At 43.7% G+C, this 20298-nt stretch overlaps 1 protein-coding gene and 1 pseudogene across 2 annotated transcripts in view; one reads left to right on the top strand and one right to left on the bottom strand.

Moving 5' to 3' along the window:
• CDH12 (cadherin 12) overlaps positions 1-20298 on the bottom strand; it is a 1332533-nt gene that overhangs the window by 487332 nt on the left and 824903 nt on the right. For both annotated transcript variants that reach the window (XM_078687751.1, XM_078687752.1), the window contains one exon: positions 8099-8218. In XM_078687751.1, the coding sequence (XP_078543877.1) occupies positions 8099-8218 (120 nt within the window). The remainder of the gene's footprint in view (positions 1-8098; positions 8219-20298) is intronic.
• On the top strand, positions 4522-5050 carry LOC144826844 (exosome complex component CSL4 pseudogene; annotated as a pseudogene).

The following is a 20298-nucleotide window of genomic DNA, read 5'->3' as shown; positions in this document are numbered from 1 at the left end:
CCCATAATCCAGTTGGATAAGAGCAAGTGGGCAAACAGCCTGACACCAACATTTTGAAAGTGTTCTTGTAGGGAATATGGTGGTGTATGGTACTGTCTGCTGCCCCCTCAAACAATATCTCTGTGGATGATAGGGGCTGAGAGGTTTAAGAACCCTCAGAAAGGGAGGTAGTTTGAACCGTTTGTGTAGCTTGAAGGTGGCCTCTTGTGCTATGGCTGAAGTGCTCCTTAAGTGTGCTTCAGATCTGATGTGCATAGGGTGTCTGAAGATGTTGAGCTTTAGCCTGAAGATCAGGCAGAAAGAACCTATTGGTAGGCCATTGAGTTCATAAAATGTTGTACTTGGCCTCTATATGATAGTTGTTGAAATACATGTTATCTTTTTTCTTTAAGCACAATAGTGATCAAAAGCTGAGAATGACAATTCGGAAATTAGGCTCTGAGAGGATTTCAGCAAAAACAGCTCTGGTATAAATGAGACTCAGAGCTGTCAGAGGAGGTTACCCCATGCTGGGTCTGATGGAGGGCTCTGTACAATTCCATCATTTCCCCCAAATGTTGTGCCTTCATAGGACAGCATTCTGATAATCCCTCGATCGTCTCAGTAGCTCCACAATCCACTACTGGATACAAGAAAAAAGGACTCACAAGGTGGAACATCTGATTTGAGAATTGCAAACACATTCCCTGTTCATGAGGGATGTGTACAACTGGAATCATCTAACTTAAACCCTCTAGTGTGTAGTCTCTTGGACTTAGAGATTAGACTAGTATACCCTGCATTCATTTTTTAAGAATGCCCTTAAAATATTGTTAAGAAGTTTAATAGTGCACCATGCTATAGACAGACATTTTACTAGATTCTTTCACTGACTCCTGATCTTTATTCGTGGGTGTGTTTAATCCGTCTAGTGAGTACGTTGAGCTTTTATAAGCCCATCAGGCCCTCTAATTAATTCTTGAATTGTCAAACTGTACAAATTTGGATAGCAGGAGGTACAAAAGCCCACACCTGTGCAGAAGACTTACACAATTTCCGAAGTTATTCAACCAAATGAGTGTGAGACAAAGAGAGAAAACAGCAACCATAATGCTTTCCATTGGAGCTCACAAGGCTCCACAGTTAGACTAATAAATACTTGCACATTAATCACAAGGAACAAGAATAAATGTCCTTCCGTATCCTCCAAATCAAAGTTGGTACTCCAAACAGTAAAATGTTGAAGACGTAAACCATCAAACCAATTAAACTTCCAACCAACACGTGTTTGGCCATATGGGTCTGTAACCCTTGGCTTAGGCAGGGTTAAGTGGACTATGCGCCCTATTAATGATTTTTAGGGGCAGAGCTTGTGAGAAGACGTTAAACAAGAATTGTGGCCAGAGATGCTATATCTGAATTGAAAAAAAGCACACATTTAGTGCAATGTGAACCTAGCATTGAGTTGTATTATACTTCTTTCTACTTGTGAATAGTGTACTAGCAGTTACTAGTTAATTCTTTGTTGGGGAAGACAATGTTTAACTGAAACAATATTATGTGGATGCTTTCTGTGGTCCTGGATGCAAGGGCCACCTTATCTCATACAAACGTGACAACCCAAGTAGGCTAGCCACGGTTAAAGGCTTTGGCTAGGAGCGGAACTACTTCTTGCTTCCCTCTCCAACCCTAACCGGACTCTTGGCACAAAAGTCAGGAAGGTAAAACTTCAGCTGGACCAATCTGGGACTATATCTGACCTGTGCTCTATTGCGGTCGGTTTGACCTTTTGACTTTGACCTGATCCAGTATGACCAGATATACCACGGAATCACCTCACACCTTCTCAAGGGACTGCACACAATTCAGACCTCAGTGTCAAGGCTCATCTGAGACCTTCCTAAGTGTTCCCACATCCCCCCACCTCAAGAAGCTCCAATGACGCCCCATTCAGAACAGATGCCAGTTCAAGATGCTGATCCACACCTTCAAAGCTCTCCACAACCAGGGACCTGACAACATCAACCACCCACTGAACTTCCACCTTCCCTCCAGACACCTGGGTTCCACTAGCCTCATCCACCCCACACCCCTGTCTCTGCTGCAGCAACAGTGGAGGGTGCCCCCTACTCCTGCCTTGCTGCCAAGTCCTGGAATGAACCCCCACTTCACCTAAGGACCTCACCCTCTCTGCTGGAATTCAGAAAAGGAATCAAGACCTGGATGTTCAAATGAGCCCCCTCCTGCAGCAGCACTCTCAGCACCTGGATACCCTCTAAACAAATCCAGATTGATTGATGCTTTTAGGTACTATTTTCCACTTCATACTTTAAAAATTCATAACTACAGTTCTACTGATTGGATTTTTGTTGTTTTTGTTTTGTTTTATTTATTAAGTCTGGTTCTATTTGCCTAACCTGGTGTGGGATCTTTTTACTATTTTACTGTTTGAAGTGTTGAAGAAATACTTTACACATTGCCTCTAATTTAAGCCTGACAACTCCCTACCAAGCTACCCTGGGGTTGAAACAGGTTAATTTGAGATTTGCTTGTGCCTTACCCTGACAAGAATTGTGGTTGCTTCTTGACAAGGGCTCACACCCGATACAACCAGTAACCCAGTTTCTCACAGAACACTAGTTGTTTCACTGTATTTACAAGATCTTCTGAGAACAATTACTAACAAAGCTGTTTTTACACCAAAGTTAGAGTCATGGTCCCTTCACACTTTAACGAATGCTGAGGATGTGACGATTTGTTTTGATTTAACACGAAGAAAGTTTGAGTAGTGGTTGGATGCATCAGATGTTTTACTCTGCTAAAATTCCTTAATAATGTATGTGTAAAAAATGTCAAGTAGTGGTGTTCCAGAGAAAGATTAAGAAAATCAGTTGCATCGCTGGGCAGTTAGGCCAAGAGACACAGTAAAACATAAATTCATACCTGTATTTAGGAATGATCTTCTCCTGTGACCTAAGCACAGAACAACACATGGCCCTGCAACGGTGAAAAGCATTATTCCAAGGGAGGGGGAGGGCTTGGCTCTCTCTATACATCTTTAGGTTGTTGATATGGAGAAGCACATGTTCTTGGTGGCTTTCTTGATTTAAGAGACCAGAGGCAGATTGATGTATAGTATGCCTGAGCTACATCTTTGAGCTGTGTGATGATGCAGCCTTTGGAGACACCAGTAAGTGTAATATTCTTGAATGCTATTGAGCTGCCATTAGCTGTCCCTTGTTCATAGGGTGTGGAAGGAGAACAGACAGTAACTGCTTTGGGGAGAGGATGTAGCCTTATGGCTAGAGCAGTCGACCTCAAAGCCGGGGAGCTGGGTTCGAGTCTCGGCAACAATGCGCAACATCCTGTGATTCTGGGCAAATCACTTAATTTCCCTGTGTCTAACAAAAATGAATGAGTCCTTCTGTAATTAAACTGGTGCTTTGTAAAGTGCTCTGATACCCGATGTCTCGGGTCTAGTTTTTGCTATATAAAACTCCACAAAAAAAACCTGCACATCTGCTACATATTCCCTGCCTAGCTAATGGTGCAAAGAGATTTGCCTTCACTTCAATGAAAACCCACATTGCTGCAAGCTCTTTTTTCGCAGTATGGCTGGTATTATGGCTGCTAATGAAGGTGACAGCTAATAAATACATTATTAATTGCCATATTTTTACTTAAATGTCAATGTGCCTTAAGTTTAACCTTTCTGTAGTTAGTCTGTAGTCAGGGCAAGTTTAGAAGCCTGGGGGGTGTGAGGACGTGGGGTGTGTTTAAATGGTAATCCTTGATCCCTGAATCTCAAACATGTGATGTGAGCTTCTAAAAGTGTGGTCCTGTCTTCAAGTATTAATTACATTTCTAACAAACTCGTTTTTGTTGACAGCTAATTACTTTATTCAAATCCAAAGAGCGCCATTTACACACATTTTTAGCAAGATTTAAATGTTAACCCTATGTTCTATAGTAATTAATATTTTTAAAATGTATATTTTTCTACCCAGGCATAAATTCGATAGAACGACTGCATCGGGACAGAGAATGAGGTATGTTAATTGTGGAGGATAAAGGCAACACTAATGCGAAAATCAAACAACTCATGAGGACAAAAGGCAGTAAGGAGAAAGTCATTATTAGCCACCATGCAAATAGGTGTAAAGTGCCCAGGTGGAAAGTTTATTTCAGGGAGCAGATTTTGCTTTAGGGTTTGTCTCAATGAAACCAAAGGAGTCCCTATCTTGTAAGTTGGTAAACACAAGACGATTTTTGTGTTCTTTTTGGAGAGAAATATTTAGGCCTACATTTAGTCATTTTTCATGCAACACAGTACAGAAACCAAATCTGTTGTGCCTATTTGTGCAAAGAAGAAGCACAGTCGGGAGCCATATTTGCTAAGATTCGCTGGCTGCTGCTGTGCACTCACACACAAACAGAGTGCCTTGCGTGACTCATAGCTGTGCAACATGGCGCAACAGCAAGTGTGCGTGTCTTCTAGCACATAATTTGTACTGGAAGTATGCCCTTCCAGTCTAAAAATCTATGTCTAGACGTTGGTTCACGCTCGTTAGAGCATGTGTCGCTGCTCTAGAGTGTTTGGGACCAACAGAGCGGTTTGTGGTCACGGCTCCAGCACGGTACTGTATATCTGGAGAACGGTTGTGCAGTCTTGAAGACTTTTACCCTGGCTGTGGGACATACTGCAGGCATGGGTATATTTATGCCTCCCTCTCAGGGTAGGTGATGAATAATGGAATGTTGCCTACGGTTTCTGTGGTTAGAGATGCGCAGTCCCAGCTCCTACCTGATGTGGGTTCAACTGTCACTTGTAAGGTGTGCAGTATTAATTCCGCTTTGCCAAGGATCAGATCCTCTACATTGCATCTGCTCCATTGAAGAATCCATTCAGAGGAACAATATGAAAGAAAAACATTCGAGCAACTGAAAAAGACAAGGGGTGCAGATGGTGCCCATCAGCTGGAGTGAGATGCAGCGCCCGCAGACCCACTTGAAGGAGTTCAGAAAAGTGGCCCGGGTGCAGCCAAAGTTTCTACAGACGTTGTCAACCTGAATATCTCAGAAGTGTTGTTTCCCTCGCCTCTTGGAGCTGCACTGCACACTCCGCACTGTTGGCAGCTCTCCTGGCGTAAAAATCGGATGTATGACGGTACGATGCGGGCTATTACCACGCGTACCGTTACAACGCGTGTTTTACAACGCAAGTCGTTACCACGAAGTGCGCTGTAGGGTGCAGACTTAGGAGTAGTTTAATTTACTATTCCAACACCAGTCCCCTTGGATAGTAGGGAAGGTGTTGGAATAGTAAATTAACTATTCCTTGTCCTTGAGCGCCCTCCAGCGCAAGTCGTGGTTACGACTTGCGTTGTAAGAGACGCGTCGTAATGGTAGCGCGGGGTAACATCCGCGTCGTAAAGGATGTTCCCCGTAAAAATCTGTTGTTCTATGACATGTACAGTCTTGCTGTTCAGTGTGGTGTCCATGGCAAAAGGTACATTGGTTGACGGAAGAGACTGCATATCAGCAGATTCCTGTCCAACAAAAAATTGTTTCTCAAATGTCTTTGTTCCTCAGTGCCTATAGTGGTTATACAGCTCGGAAAATGGTTTGATAGTGTTCGATTCGGCACAAAATGTGTAAAGCCGTTTATTTTTGCAGGCTTTCTTAATGCAACTAAAGTGTAATGTTTGTATTTAAAGATTTTTTTTTTTATAAAGTACATCGTGTCTATTTGTGCAAAGAAGAAGCACAGTGCAGAGCCAAATTTGCTAAGATTGGCTGGCTGCTGCTGTCTTCCCCAGCACTAATACACAAGCAGGGTGCCTTGCGTGACTCATAGCTGTGCAACACGGTGCAGCAGCATGTGTGTGTTGTCTAGCACAGAATTTGTACTGGAAGCATGCCCTTCCAGTATAAATATCTATGTCTAGGCAAACTCAGAAGGATCCCACACATTGTATGTGAGGAAAATTGCAGCACAATTGCAGTGTGTTGTTTGTGAAATGGACACATTTCCCTTTGTTTACGCCTACTTCCAGGCGGCATTAGTTTTTCATGCAAAGTCTGGAATGACTATCTAGTATATTGCATTTTCTGTTAAAACCTATGGGTATTTCCACTGATCTGCGACAGCAATGTCCCAGTAATGCCCCCTTGATGCATTGACCCATAGCAGCGCAAAATGGTTTTTGAACTGAGAGAAGTGCATCATCCCGGCACCAAACACATTTTTGCTTTGTGTAGCAAATATTGTGTCACATTGCTTTACTTTGCGCTGGCGTAAGCCTTAGGACGTATAGGTCTTTGTATCTAGGCGGAATGAAGTTCTGCCGTTTGCCCTTATTTGAAGATTGTGTGTGAGATTTAGAGTACTGGAAAGGAATGTCTGATGGTCGGTAGGGCTGTTCATAATTTATAGTCTGGTGTAAGCTCTAAATGTTGGGCTAGGCATAAAAAAATAATTCCTGGTTTTTCTTACACAGATCATATATTTTTTGTGTGCTGCAGACCTGGTTCAAGCAGAAAATGTGTTGCAAAAAAAAAACCTGGTTGTGTGCCATATCTGCATGGAAGGCATCAGCAACATTCAGCAACTGACTCTAAAAAATATATCGACATTATATTGAGCTGAGATCTTACATTCTTTTGTACACAAGGACCTACTTTACATACATTTTTCATGAAAATGCCCCCCAGCCTTATTATGTTTGGAATAATTTGCATTTTCGCCCTCCCATACGCATCGGCACCCCATAATACCAGGTTATCAAGTGGCACTGGGCACGTTGTGTTGCTGAAGTCCCGAAGATACGTAAGAAATGCAGCAAGCATTTTCCGTGGTAAATGTTTTCCAATTTATTATGCACAAGTCGAGATCAACCCAGTGACATGTCAGTAGTGTGGGCTTGAAGGATCATAGTGTGTACCTGCAGTTTCTTTGCAATGATGAAGTCAAAGAACAGAACTAATTTCAAGGGCTGGACTGGCAATAGTGGGCAGCGGGCATTTTCCCGTTGGGCCGGAAGGTTGGGGGACCATTTTTGAACCGTGGGTGCCGGTTTTCAGCAGTGCTGCAATATACGCTCCCTGTAACAAAAGACGGTCCAGCGATTCTCATTAGCCCCTCCCACCAGGGCCAGTCCAGCGGAATTGCCATGGCTGGTTTCTGTTCCCAGTTTGACTGTGATAATGTCACTCCACTTTTGCTGCTCCTCCTGTGGTTTGCTAATTGAGGAGGATTGTGAAGGATCTTAGAGATGAGGTTTAATCTTTCAGTTAGTTCGTCGTCATTAATTACAAATATAAGCAGGACATGCCATCATTTGCTTAATCGTTGTTTAACCACTGATCGTGCTTTATGTGTGTCCAAGTACTTTGAAAGTGGGAAAGAAGGAGCGACTTGTGAGTCAGGTGGAGAGTTTACTCTGGGGATCAAAGGTTGACTGCCAGCTGTGGTTGGCATCTGTTGGCCTCTAACACCTCGGTAGAGTCTCTGGTGGCAGAGAAAGGAGGTCTGTGCCAATCTGGACTATGCGCACTGTGTGGGTGTTGGGGCTTGCTTACAGGATAGTGGGTCATGGCGTGAGACTGAGGTGTTTGCTGGAAAGACAGGATTGTGCCCTGAGGTTTGGAAATCCACCAGAGACCCAGATGGAGGGAGTAGGGTAAACCAGTATTGTTTGTTCTTTTGGTGTCATGGGACTGGCAGCCATGATGCCATGATGAGTATTCCTTCTGAGGGCAGTGTTTGAAGAAAGAATAACAGTGCAGTTCCATGTGATTTTTCGGAGAGGGCAGGAAACAGAAGGGTAAGTTAATGTGCTTCGAAAGCAAACGTGCTTCTTAGCAGTAAGTAGTTGAACCAAATGTCTGCAAGACTATGTTCCACCTTCACCTTTAAGTCTATGAACCAAGGCGTGGTCTCCTTTTCCATAAAACATGTAACCACATATTACTACAAGGAACAGAAGTCTACAACAAGCTTTTCAACTATATTACATGCACGCCATTTTATATGATTATTTTTCATGGATAAACAGAGGGAGGGCGTCATAATAGAGAACAATAATCATTATTGAAATCCCCACTTCACAATGCTCACCTGTTTTAGGATCAATGGAAAAATAAGGCTGCCCCTCTAGAATACTGTAAACCACCCTGGCGCTGCTTCCGTACGTGGGGTCATCGGCGTCGGTGGCTCTGACCTGGAGCACGTAAGCACCTAGGGAGAGAGATAGATGCGCGCTTCAGATTTTATTTGCACACAGTGCATCAAACACATTTCTGGCAATATGCTGGGCTGCAAAACATATCAACATAATTCAAATGGCTGCTTCAAGGATGACGCTCCGTGGCCGGCTTCCCTGCAGTCTGTCTTTTTAATGCCGCCCGCCTGACACTTTGTCTGTTGATTAATGAACACTTCCAATCGCGAGTATTGCTTGAATTAGCACATGTACTCACACAGGCCATTTAGAAGATTCATGTGCCGGCGCCGCCATCCGTCGGGGCTTTAAGGCTTTCAAGTTCACGGATTGTTCTGCCCAGTCACCCGGGCTCTAAGATTACACTGAACTGCAACACTGTATGCATAAATATAAATGCCACCTCATGCGAACCCATAGCAGCACTGCCAGCCCATCCTTCAGAGCCGAGGAAGCAGCACACCCCACACCATGCACTGTCTCCGAGCACATTTTATGCACGAAGGTGACTCGGTGACAACCTTTCAAATGTATCAGGCAGATCTATGTGCCCGCGCTTCTTCAGAGAGCTACACAAGAAAGGAAGAGGTGTATCGTTTGAAAATAGAAATTGTTGCGAAGAAGCAGCGACAGGAGATGCCAAAGCACATGCAAAATAAATAAGGCACATACAGGTCAATTAAATTGTAGTTTGAATATGAGGTAACATTGAGAAGGATGGTGTGTTAGGTATACTTGTAGAGCCTCATATACAAAGGTAAAACTAATTTTTTATGTAAGTTAAACTTTTTGGGGGGCATTTACGGACTCCAGGTTTAATTTTACTAATATGAATTTTACAACTGCAGAGACTCTGCCAGGGGCGGCTCCTCCATGTGGGTGGAGGAGTGTAGCACCAATGCCTTCTCGCAGTGTGAGAAGCAGAAACATAAAATGGTATTAGAAATACCTTTTTATGTTTCTGCTTCTCGCACTGCGACCAAATCAGTCATTCGCACTCTCCAGTTTCTCCATGTTGGCTGCATGCAGTCTACATGGAGAAAATGGTCTCCCCATAGACACCTGTGTGGTTGGCTTTCCAAACAATCACAACGCTTCCATTGCAGTGTTGTGATTGGCCTAGGGGAGGGGAGGAAGGATGCCTGCTTCCAGTTCTTGCGGAGGCAGGAAAGCGGAGCAGACCCAGCAGTGAAGACGCTGGACCCGTTAAGCTGAGTTTTTTTATTTTATTTATTATTTACCCCCTCCCTCAATGACTCCCCTTCCCACGCGACCATTCGCCCATTCCCCCTGCTTGACCTCGCACCCGCCCAGCCGTCAGCCATGCCGGCAGCGACTGGACTCTGCACTTGTGGGTGAAACTCCACACATAAAAATATAGGTGTGTCCTATGTCTGGTTCAAAGCTGTCTGGTGGGAGTGTGAAAGCTAAAGCAGATGTTCAGGAACGTGGGCCTAGGTTGTGCAGTGCCTGGTATGTGTAAATTGTTCGAATGGGGCTGGCTTGTGAATGGGAAGCCATAGAAGCCCCTTTAAGGCTAGTGGATAAGTGGCTGCAGGGTAGGAGGTTGAGTGTGAGTCTGGCCACTGTATTCTGGATATCTGGAGACACTTGGTGAATTGGGCTGGGAGTCTGACATAGAGTGTGTTCCCGTAGTCTAGCTTGCTGGTGATTGGGTGGCAGTTTGACAAGTGTTCAGAGGAAGGCATCTGAAGATCTTTCTGAGGATCTTGAGAGTGTGGAAGCAGCAAGAGGTGATCACATTGCCCTGGCTGTACATCAGAATTTGGTAGTCGATCACAATTTCCAGATCCCTGGTTTGGCTGGACGTGGTGGGTGTTAATCCCAGTTCTGAGGCCTACCAGGCTGAGAACTTTAGTGTGGTGTCCCTTCCCAAAGGCATCACCTCGGTTTTGTCTGAGTTGGACTTCAGGCAGTTGGAGTTCAAACAAAGGGTGACTTTTTACATACAGTTGATAAAATGTGTTTGGGTGTTGGTGGTGTCCTTGGAGAAGGAAAGGATGAGTTGTGTGTTGTTGATATATGAGATTATGTTGAGACCATTGATGAGTATGGGATTAAGGAGTGATCCCTGAGGGATGCCACAAATCATACTGGAGGGTTCGGAGGTGTAGGGAGCTAAGCTGACCTTATGTGTGTGGCCTGTGAGGAAAAAGCCGATCCATTTATGAGCGGTTCTGCTAATCCCTGTCTTATGGAGGCACTGGATAAGGATCAGGTGGAAGACAGTGTTGGAAGCCACAAATAGGTTAAGGAGAATGGATGCTGTACTGTTGCCTTGGTCCAAGATGAGACAGATGTAATTGGCAGCGCTGATGACGGTAGTCTTGGTGATGTGGTTGGGCCTGACTCCTGGTTGTGATACGACCAGAAGGTGGTTTTTGCTTGTCTATTGTTTATGAGTTTAATCAAGTATTTCACTGGGTAGGGAAGCAAGGAGATGGGGCTGTAGTTTGCTGGTGAAGTTGGAACTGCTGTAGATTTTTTCAGTAGCACCAGTATGATAGTGTGTTTCCATGCATCCAAGAAGGTAGCAGGGATAAGTGAGTCATTGAGGATCAGGGTGAGGGCAGTGCAGATGGGTTCACGGCCTTTGTAGAAGGTGAAGTGTGGGCATGGGTCCAAGGAAGCTATAAATTGGATGGGCCACATGGTAGCAGCGGTTTCTGTGGGGATGATGGTCAAGGCAGTTCCTTGTATGTTGTTATGGTGCTTATCTTGCTGTGGAAGCAAAGAGCGAGCTGAGAGTGGAGGTTTTGAGACAGGCTGAAGTACAAGTAGCAGCTGCTATGCTAGATTACGGTATGATGCATTTTGTTTAGGTTAGGGTATGCTATTTTATATTACATTACTTTATGTTGCTATAATATGTAATGTTATGTTGAGTTCTGTTATGCTTTGTTAAGTCATATCATGTTTTTTATTACGCCATGTTAAATGACTTCATTTTGTGCTAAGTTAAGATCTGCAACTCTGTGATACCTTATGTGAAAGTTATAAAATGCAGTGCACATCATCTGGGTGGCTTCTTGCCTCTAAGAACAAGTCAGCAGACTGTTGCTGAAAGTGTAGACAGGTCAGCCACTAAGAGTAAAACCATGTTTTTCTGACTTTCCTAAATGCAAGAGAGCTTTCAGTTTTCTTGCAGACGAGGCGAACGGTTGTTCCGTGAAAGTGCTTCATATATAGAAATACCATTACTGGACCATCTGAGATTTGTTTGACTGAGGGGCACGAGCATTTTCGGGACCATCTATAAAGTATGTTTAGGTACATTATGGCATTGTTGGCTGTTGAGGCAGATGAATTCACTGCTGTGGATGATATAATGTGACAGATAGATGAGGGGACATTTTGATTTTCTTGCCAAAGAGAACCATCGTAGTTGTATTAAAGTTGGGTTGACCTAGCTGGTCATGAATTACACGGTAATGAGAAATAAAAACCTTTCTGGGGATTACTGAGAAGTGTGCCTTATTACCCTTGTAAACATATTTATAGGCATCATGTTTCTCCAGCAGGTTTTAGCCGTTGTGGACAGATTAAAAAATGGCAGAAGGAAACATAGTTTCTCCTGGCTATTCCATCATGTTTCCATACTTTTTAAAAACTAATGGAACAAATGATACTAATGGCCCTGCCTTTTTGCAATATTGTATTAGGTACTCAATATGGAAACACTGTTCTATTCAGATGAAATGTGGCAGATTTTTAGTCGCACTTCAGTGGACATATTACAATTAGATAGAATAATGTGAAACTGTTCAGCACTTCAATCACAAATATAAATTTGCATTTTGGGGTGTTCATCCTACACATAAAAGGCATTTCTTACTTTTATAATAACTATGTGCTGCTACTCAGTGGGGCACTTCAACCACTGCCATGCCCGCCTTCTGGAAGGAAGCACCAACCATAGCAACTGATATAGGCAAGGTATAGGGCAACTAAGGACGTGGACATTGCAACTTGGATTCGTTGTCCATGTATGGGAAGATACTCTTTAATATCTGGAGATTAAACCAGTAAAACGTGGATCAGGATAACCTTTCATATCACACAAAGTTAAAGAACCCCAACAAAGGGGCTAAATTGAAAAAAGAGGCAAAATATGAACTTTACTCTTCAGTAACTGTGGTTAAAACACTTTCTTTGAATGATCACCACAAATCTGAATCCGTTTCTTCTTGGAGAAAGAGAAATTAAACTTTAAAGTCAGAAACAAAAAGAAACAGACAAAGCCATAACCCTTTCTTGGCTTGTGTTTTCCTGCAGGAATTTTAACATGCACCGCATATCAGAATTTGTTATAATTGCACCACTCTTCTAAGCCAGTTTTTAAAATGTGTCATCATTTGGACAGATAATTTTGCAAAGGAAGCCAACAGTTGAATATGACGGCAGTTAAGCATAGATGAACTGTGCTTCTGCAGCTCCAGGCCCCTAGTTCATGAAAAATGGAACATAGACAGAATTTACTTTGATATACTGATACTGGGCAGGTGCAGAATATGTGTATTACATTATATTTACGCCACGGACAATGACTGCACTATTCACTGTTGCAATCATGGATGGAAAATCGCAGGAACCAAACCAGTATCATTTCTTGTCTTCCTTTTTAGGTAAACCCACCAAACAGTGCACGGTCTGGGTTACAAAAGACATGCTGTAGGCTTAAGAAAAACATATAGGATCTTGCTGCCTACCATTGGTTGGCTTAACTGCCACACGCATTTGTTTGCTTCCTATAAGATGACTTGTCTTGTTCATCTGTGCCGTCCCTCCTCTTGAGGATAACCTCTTTACTTGTGCCCTTCCAATGCTCACATTTAGGTAACTACCTTTTTTCTTTTGTCTTCAGCAGTCAATAAGTGTGCATGTGTTTGCCATCTACCCCCATAGTGTGCTTCTCTTACCTCCTCCATTCTCCCAGATGCTGACCAAATCTGTAGAAAAATTTGATGTGCGCTGGTATTTATTTTTAATGAATGCAGCACCTTTCAGCAAACTTTACATTTTCACTTTCTTTTTTATGGTCTTGCTAGTCAAAAATATTTGCCTGGTCAGCCCCATAAATGAAGGGAGGTTTTTAATTATTTAGCAGGCTGATGCTTCTGTGCCTTGGCTCTGCTTATTTATACATTTGCACAGGGGCGTAATGCAGGCTGCTGTGGCTGTGGTGTGACGGTGGAGTAGAGGGACGTCATTCAGGGGACCCCATTCAGCCCAAGGTCAATGAGTATATGTGAGATATGGAAAACTCAACACATTCTGCAGTGGGGCCCATCATTTTGTGTAACTCCATTGTTATTGCACCCATGCCTCTCTCACACCTCTCTCCATCAGTCAGTATCTTTATTTATAGCACATGCTCTTCAAAACGTTTTTATTGCACTCCCACTCCTTCACGCCCTCCATGGCTGCTGTCCACCCTGGCGTTGACTGCTCTCCACTACTCCCAAACCAAAGGACATCCCAGCTCCTCATTATTGCGTTGTTTAAATTATCAAAAAATGATTTTTAAGGTTCCTAAAGGTAGTTAGTTGCATGTACCATTGTTTGTAAGAAACGACTTCTATTGCATTTTCAGTGCTTCTTATGTGAGTTATTGTCACTTAAGCCAATTATTGCTGATTGTTTTGCTATTGTCACCAAACAAAAGCACACAGGGTTGTCTGATGGAATATCGATGCTAAAAATATTGTGTGGACAGACTAGCATGTCAGAAATATCAAGGACCAAAATATCGAGAAGGTAAGTGCAAATAGGTAAGTACATATTTACTATTCTTAAATCCTTGATTTAAATTTTTGTAACGTGATGACTTTTTGTATTTCTGGTTTTATGTAATGGTTTTTAGTAACCAACAATAAATATTCATTCATTCATTCATTCATTCATTCAAATTCTTAAATCCATATCTACGTACCTTGAAAATATATATATTGTAAGGTACATATATGGAGTTCAGTATAGTAAAACCTCACTTACCTGTAGAAACTTACTTTCACGATTACTGTGTCCACAATATTCTTATCTTATTTTGTCTGCACTATATTTTTGACACAATATTCTGTTCAAACACCGCAGACAGTAAACTGTTGATATTACATGTGCATTGCCGTAAATGTGACTGGGATTGTGTACATAGCGTATTGAAGACAGCTGTGTTGCAGTTCGTACTGACAGCAGACAGTGCTAACGACAGAGGCACACGCTTGTATCCCGTACATTATGTTGAAAATTGAAAGAGTTCCAAACTGAAAGGGCTGTGCACAGCACTGCTGCACGGAGCCACCTCCCCTTATTTCTGAGCTGTCATCCCAGGGAGAATATATGCTGCCTGTGTGTGCTCTATGTGAATCTGTGTTACTGGGCCTACAACACCTAGAGAACCTCAATAGCACCGACCTTGCTGTGGTTATCAATCTGGTCTAGACCCGAAGCGTCTCTCAGCCAAATGCTAATTGCTGATATTTTGACCTTATACAAAGCCTGTAATATTAGGTGACTGTCCTATGTGAAGGACCAATTGTACTCAATTTGCAGGCCAGCCTTTTTTGACAATCCGCAGAATCTTAATTTACCGCTGTTAAAATCGAGTTACTGGCTATACTGGCAAGAAAAAGAGCAGCATTCGAGTGATGCCTTCTTACTAAAGGCTACAGTTCGAAGTGTCAAGCTTGGAGCATATGAGCAGCAGTAGCAACGGGCGCACATCATATACAGATGTGGAAGAACAACAGTGTTGGTAAGAACTCTGATGACATGTCACCATGCAGCACATGTCATGCTCTGTAGCGTAGGAGCGCAGTGGCGACATGCCTCTGTACAGTTACCCTTCAATGTCTCCTGTGGTCGGCCCCTGCTGTTCCTTGTCTGTCTCGTCTATTCACTCTGTTCTCGGCTCCGGACACCATGAGAGTCACTTTTTATCAACTTGAGAACAGTTCTAACTCTCTAGCTCTTTTCTGTCAATCGACCCACCCCTGTTCTGTGTCTGATCTTGGTCAACATATTAACCACCACCAAACTCTACTAAAATGGGCACTGTGGGGTTCCCACAGGATTTATTACTTGCATTCTATATGGCCTGGTACTCCCCCAAGTCCCCTTTTTTTTACCTTTGGCACCCACGGCCAGCCCTTTACCGGATGGGGTCTCCCTCCCTCCTTCAAGGCAAGTATTGAGACCACACCAATTTTGGATTAGGGGGTTTAACTCCCCGGCCATATTTTATTACACAATTAAAAAACATTATTTATTAACAATATGTACAATTATGCAGAAAGGCGAGATACATTGTTAGACTTATGATGTCACATGGCTAACCTTAACTCTAATACACACAACACTCCTACTGTCAATCTAACAATGCATATATACACTTTCTGCGTGTCCCCTCTAGAGCCTATGGCAAGGTCAATGACTGGCAGCCTCCTGATCCCAGCAAACTACGAGAAATTCCTCCACTGGAGTCGGCTTGCGCAGGGGGTACAGCTTATCGGACAGATACTTTCCCCCAGGCCCCCCTACGCCCTGTGCCTTAAACTCCATAACAGGGGCTGCAGAAATTCTGCATACTTGCGCCCTGATGCGCATGCATGTGCGGGGTGGCCACAGGCCCACTGGGAAGAATGACTCCCCCAGCCCCCGCACCCCGACAGCTTACCCACCGGCTGTCACTGCCCCTGGAGTTACATGTTTCTGACCGCTAAGGACCGAAGACTATGCTTACCAATCATGACCTTACCGCCACAGGACAGCATAGTTGCCTGACTATCTGTCACCCCCCCTCAGCCCACTAGGAAGGTCATGCCCTGTAATCCGCCTGCCCCTGGACTCAACAACCCTTCGTCCCAGGCAAACCGGGTCGTTACCCCCTAGGTGTATGTCTACGAAACCATGCTCTCGTTTCCAAATTACGCCCCATGGCCTAGGGGAAACTGCAAGCGAACATGAAAAATAGCACATCCGTCAGTGTATTGCCATACTGACAGGCTAAAAACTTACACTACTGTACATGATAATATGTAACAGTGTACTGCTGCAAACTTCTCCCTGAGTCACAGGGTCAAGAAGCTTGCAATTCACGTGAAACAGAAACCAATGGGCTACAGCATGTGCAGCCGCACATAGCAGATACAGCACAGATGGTTAGTGCTCCTAGCCTTCAGATGAGGGGTGCGGTTTGTATGCCAGGCCTACTGCCTACCTTATGAGACTGCACCCCTCTTGTTCCGCCCACATCCTGAGCCCAGCCTGTATAGGTATGCTACTGTGCCCCATCACCTACGAGTCAGGTGCTAAAAAAGGTGGATAAAACCAGGGTACTTAGGTATTGAATGCTATGACCTAGGCATCTAATGCCGGAATGCACCCAAGTATATGCACTGTTACACAAACACGTACATCCACTGTATAAATGTTCGGGCCCCGGGCGCTGTGTGGCACAATACTTTAATAGTACAAGTGTACGAGCACCAAGGGGGGTGACGGACCCCAGGCATTTAAAGCTTAATTGTACAAGCACAAAAAGGGGGCACAGGTACCATGTGATACAACACGGACATCCCAATGCCTACGCGGGTGCCGCAATACTGTGTGAAATATTATGTAACTCCACAGAAGTGCATGCGCATAAGGGTGCATAGGTACTGTGTGACATATCTAGCTTCCAATGTATACGTATACCAGTGATGGGTGCATAGATTCTATTTGCAACAGAGCCCTACTTCATATTTGTAATAGCACCCGCGTGCCTATTGTCTTCCCGAAGGTGTGAAAATGAGGCCTATGTTGTAACAAGCAGGGATGTGTTCACACTCCCAAGGCATTCTTTGTGGAACTACAAGCATAACTAGTAATAATACCGTATATATACCTTGCTTGCTGACCCGAAACTGGGCTTTTAAAACTTTACATTGCAATCAGACTTTCACTTCTGACCGTTTTAGCATAGCCTTTGTTTCCTTATATAAGAAATAATGCATGCGACTTTCAATGAGCGCGCCTAGCATAGCGCCATTTGCACTGGGTGAGGAACATTGAAAATCATAACCAATTAAGAGCGCCTAGCATAGCACCAGTTGCATTCTCCTGAGGGACACTGAACTCATTCTCCTGAGGGACACCAAACTCAGACTTTAAATTCTGACCGCTTTATGTGCTTTTTACTGAGGGCGCCTAGAGCCATTTCCCTTAAGTGTGGAACATGTAAAATCATGTTATCAATTAAACGCGCCCAGTGTAGCACCTGTTGCTTTTACCAGAGGAACATTGAAATCGGACTATCAATTCTGACCGCTTAGCATAGCCTCATTTCCGATACATAAGGAACATTGCATGTTACTTTCAGTGAGAGCGCCTATCAGACTATCAATGAGAGTGCCTAGCATAGCACCGGTCCCATTAAAAGTGAGGAACCGTAGGGCATCAGACTTTCAATTCTGACCACTTAGCATCGCCTCAGTTTTTATACAACTGTCACCAGATAGAGAGCATATGCCCTATCAGCACTGCTCGGTATTATCTGTGTTAATTCAGTTGCTTTCTGTAGAGTTTAAGTATTCCTGCATTGAGACTTTTGATTTACAGTTGACCCTTTCTGGAAGTTGTTTGGCATTGTTGATGAGTACAATGTGAACACAGCATTATTTTCCTGTGATAGACTGCTATGTGAAAAGGTCCGTTAAGCCACTTCTGCAATAACTAACACACGTTCTCCAGAATATCCTCCCATGTGCGGCCTGTCGCTGCCTTTTGTGGCTATGATCCTGCTATTGAGATACCATGTCAGTGCATACCTACACATGATTTTGTAACAGAAAATCAGAATTGGGCCACATACCTCTGAATGGACACAGAAACTCCCTTTTGTAGCACCATGCTAACTATGTGTTAATGCTCAACTCCTGCAGATCACTTCTAAGTGGTCTTAGTGTACCACATAATTACTATGATGGATGCTGGTGAACCTGCAGCTGCAACTACCTCTGTTGCTGGGCTGCCATCGCCTGACTGTAGCACCAATTGACCACTTGTGTATGAACTCACAGCCCCCTTCGAGAGTCCCCCTATTAGGTGAGGTTGTGTTTTTGTGGCAGATGCTGTGACATCTGCCCGCATTATTGTAAAGTGCACAGGGGATTTGCGCAGAACTTAAATAATCCTGGATCTTAGCAGGTATGAGGCGGGCAAGTGATCTGCCAACTAGCGCACTTTTTGGAGTAGCTGGGGTTCACGCCCGGTTTTCCCGGGCCAAAGAGGCAGCTCCAAAAAGTACACCAAATCTACTCCTGTTAAAGCATCACTGGCTACATGGAGGACTGATAATCACGTATATCACATGCTTTCAATACTCAAGCCCACCTTTATTATGTTTCACTACTCAAACCCACTTTTATTATGTCTCAGCGTGCTTTACTGGCACACCTTCCCACCGTGGCAGTAGGTTTTTAGTTCATAACCAACACATTAGGGTTAACAAAATATGAGCGCTTTACTTCATCAATCCACACTAGCTAACCAAGCAGCACGAGGCAGCCCTAATGCACACACACTTCAATAACTGGCGGGATAAAGAAAGAGGTAGCCACATACTTTCAGCAGTATATGGTAGAGCTTGGTCGTACAACCTGAATAAGAATATGGAAACTACAACCTCCAGTGACGGGGAACAGCACCCCAAAATGAGGTGGTTTACAAGCACTAGCGGTCCATATTGGAATTTTGAAAAGGCGCCCGCAAGTTGTGTGGCCCTTTAAGTAATATCACTTTGTGCACCTGTGGCATGGAATAACTTGTGCAATCCAGTCCACTTGACCATACTACAGGTTGGTGTGGCATTTTGTCCCGCCATTATCTCACCCTGAGGTAGGGCACGCCCCTTGCGCTATTGCGAGATTCTCCCTCGTGCCGAATTTCTGAAATACATAACACAAATGTGCAGGCGCCCTAGGCAAGAGAATTCTTTCAAATAAATATCTACATTGATTATTGCAACCCTAGCTAGAAATAGTCCTAGCAAGCCGTCCTGGTGGAAGAGACCGTTTGGTCGAAAAGTAAAATCATTTCGTTTAAGCTAATACTTTATTAGGCTCAAAGCTGATCAGCCAACATTACTCTCTAGCGACTGTTGACCAGGATAAAATGCGTCCCAGAGAATGGAAGGTACTGGGTGGTACGGCGCAGAGTTGTGAACTGAACGACCTTGCTGTAACTTAGACTTCTGCCAAAGGACAGGTTAGACACGTCGGTCAATTAGGGAACCAAAATTGCCACGTATACCCACGTTTCCTAACCATAAATCACTGCATATTATCCCTTTTTAGTTTTAACCCACTTGCTTATGGCGCCAAGAAGTCATCTGGGTAGTCACGCTACATACAGACTCCAGCAGTTCCAAACACAAATGACACGAAGACTGCAGCGTCCAGCTGTTCGGACGTTTTGTGGCGAAGAAGTTGATTGCCCCATCCCCCTCACTATCCCCACAGTAACACGCAATCTGTACTATGTCGTTAGTCACAGAACAGCAACATTAGGGCATTCCTAGGCACTTACTAAAGGTGGATACTAACTACAGATGGGGTAAATCCTGCTCTCACACATGATAGGATTATGAGTTTTCCCCCTTCTTTTTGCGCTGTTACATACTCGCCACCAGGATAAAATTGTGTCCTCGTAACTATGTCAGCAGGTCAAGCCGCTGGAATTTAAAAGGAAAACATTAGCGGTAATCACCCACACATGCGTATTATGTTGTGCTACCTTTTCTTGGCAAAACTAGTAACGAGTTAGTTCTGACATCGAAATTAAAAATACCTCGATATTTGTACTTTACGAATACAATTATTAACTCCTCAAACACCAGGCCACTCGTAGTGAGGACATTCGCGATTTAAATGCAGATGTTCCTATTTTCCAGTTTTTTGGTACCATTTAAGGAATCTTGAGATGAAGAAAAGTTGATTTGGCCTTTTGAGGCGCAAAATCGCAACTTAAGCTCACTGAAGATTTCAGCAGCGAGCATTTAACTTGCTTCTCCCCCTTGCAGACTGAAAACACTGTT

This window comes from Lissotriton helveticus, chromosome 4_1 (assembly GCF_964261635.1).
Source record: "Lissotriton helveticus chromosome 4_1, aLisHel1.1, whole genome shotgun sequence".
In the NCBI taxonomy this organism is placed as follows: Eukaryota; Metazoa; Chordata; class Amphibia; order Caudata; family Salamandridae; genus Lissotriton; species Lissotriton helveticus.
This window is presented reverse-complemented; position numbering and strand designations above follow the sequence as displayed.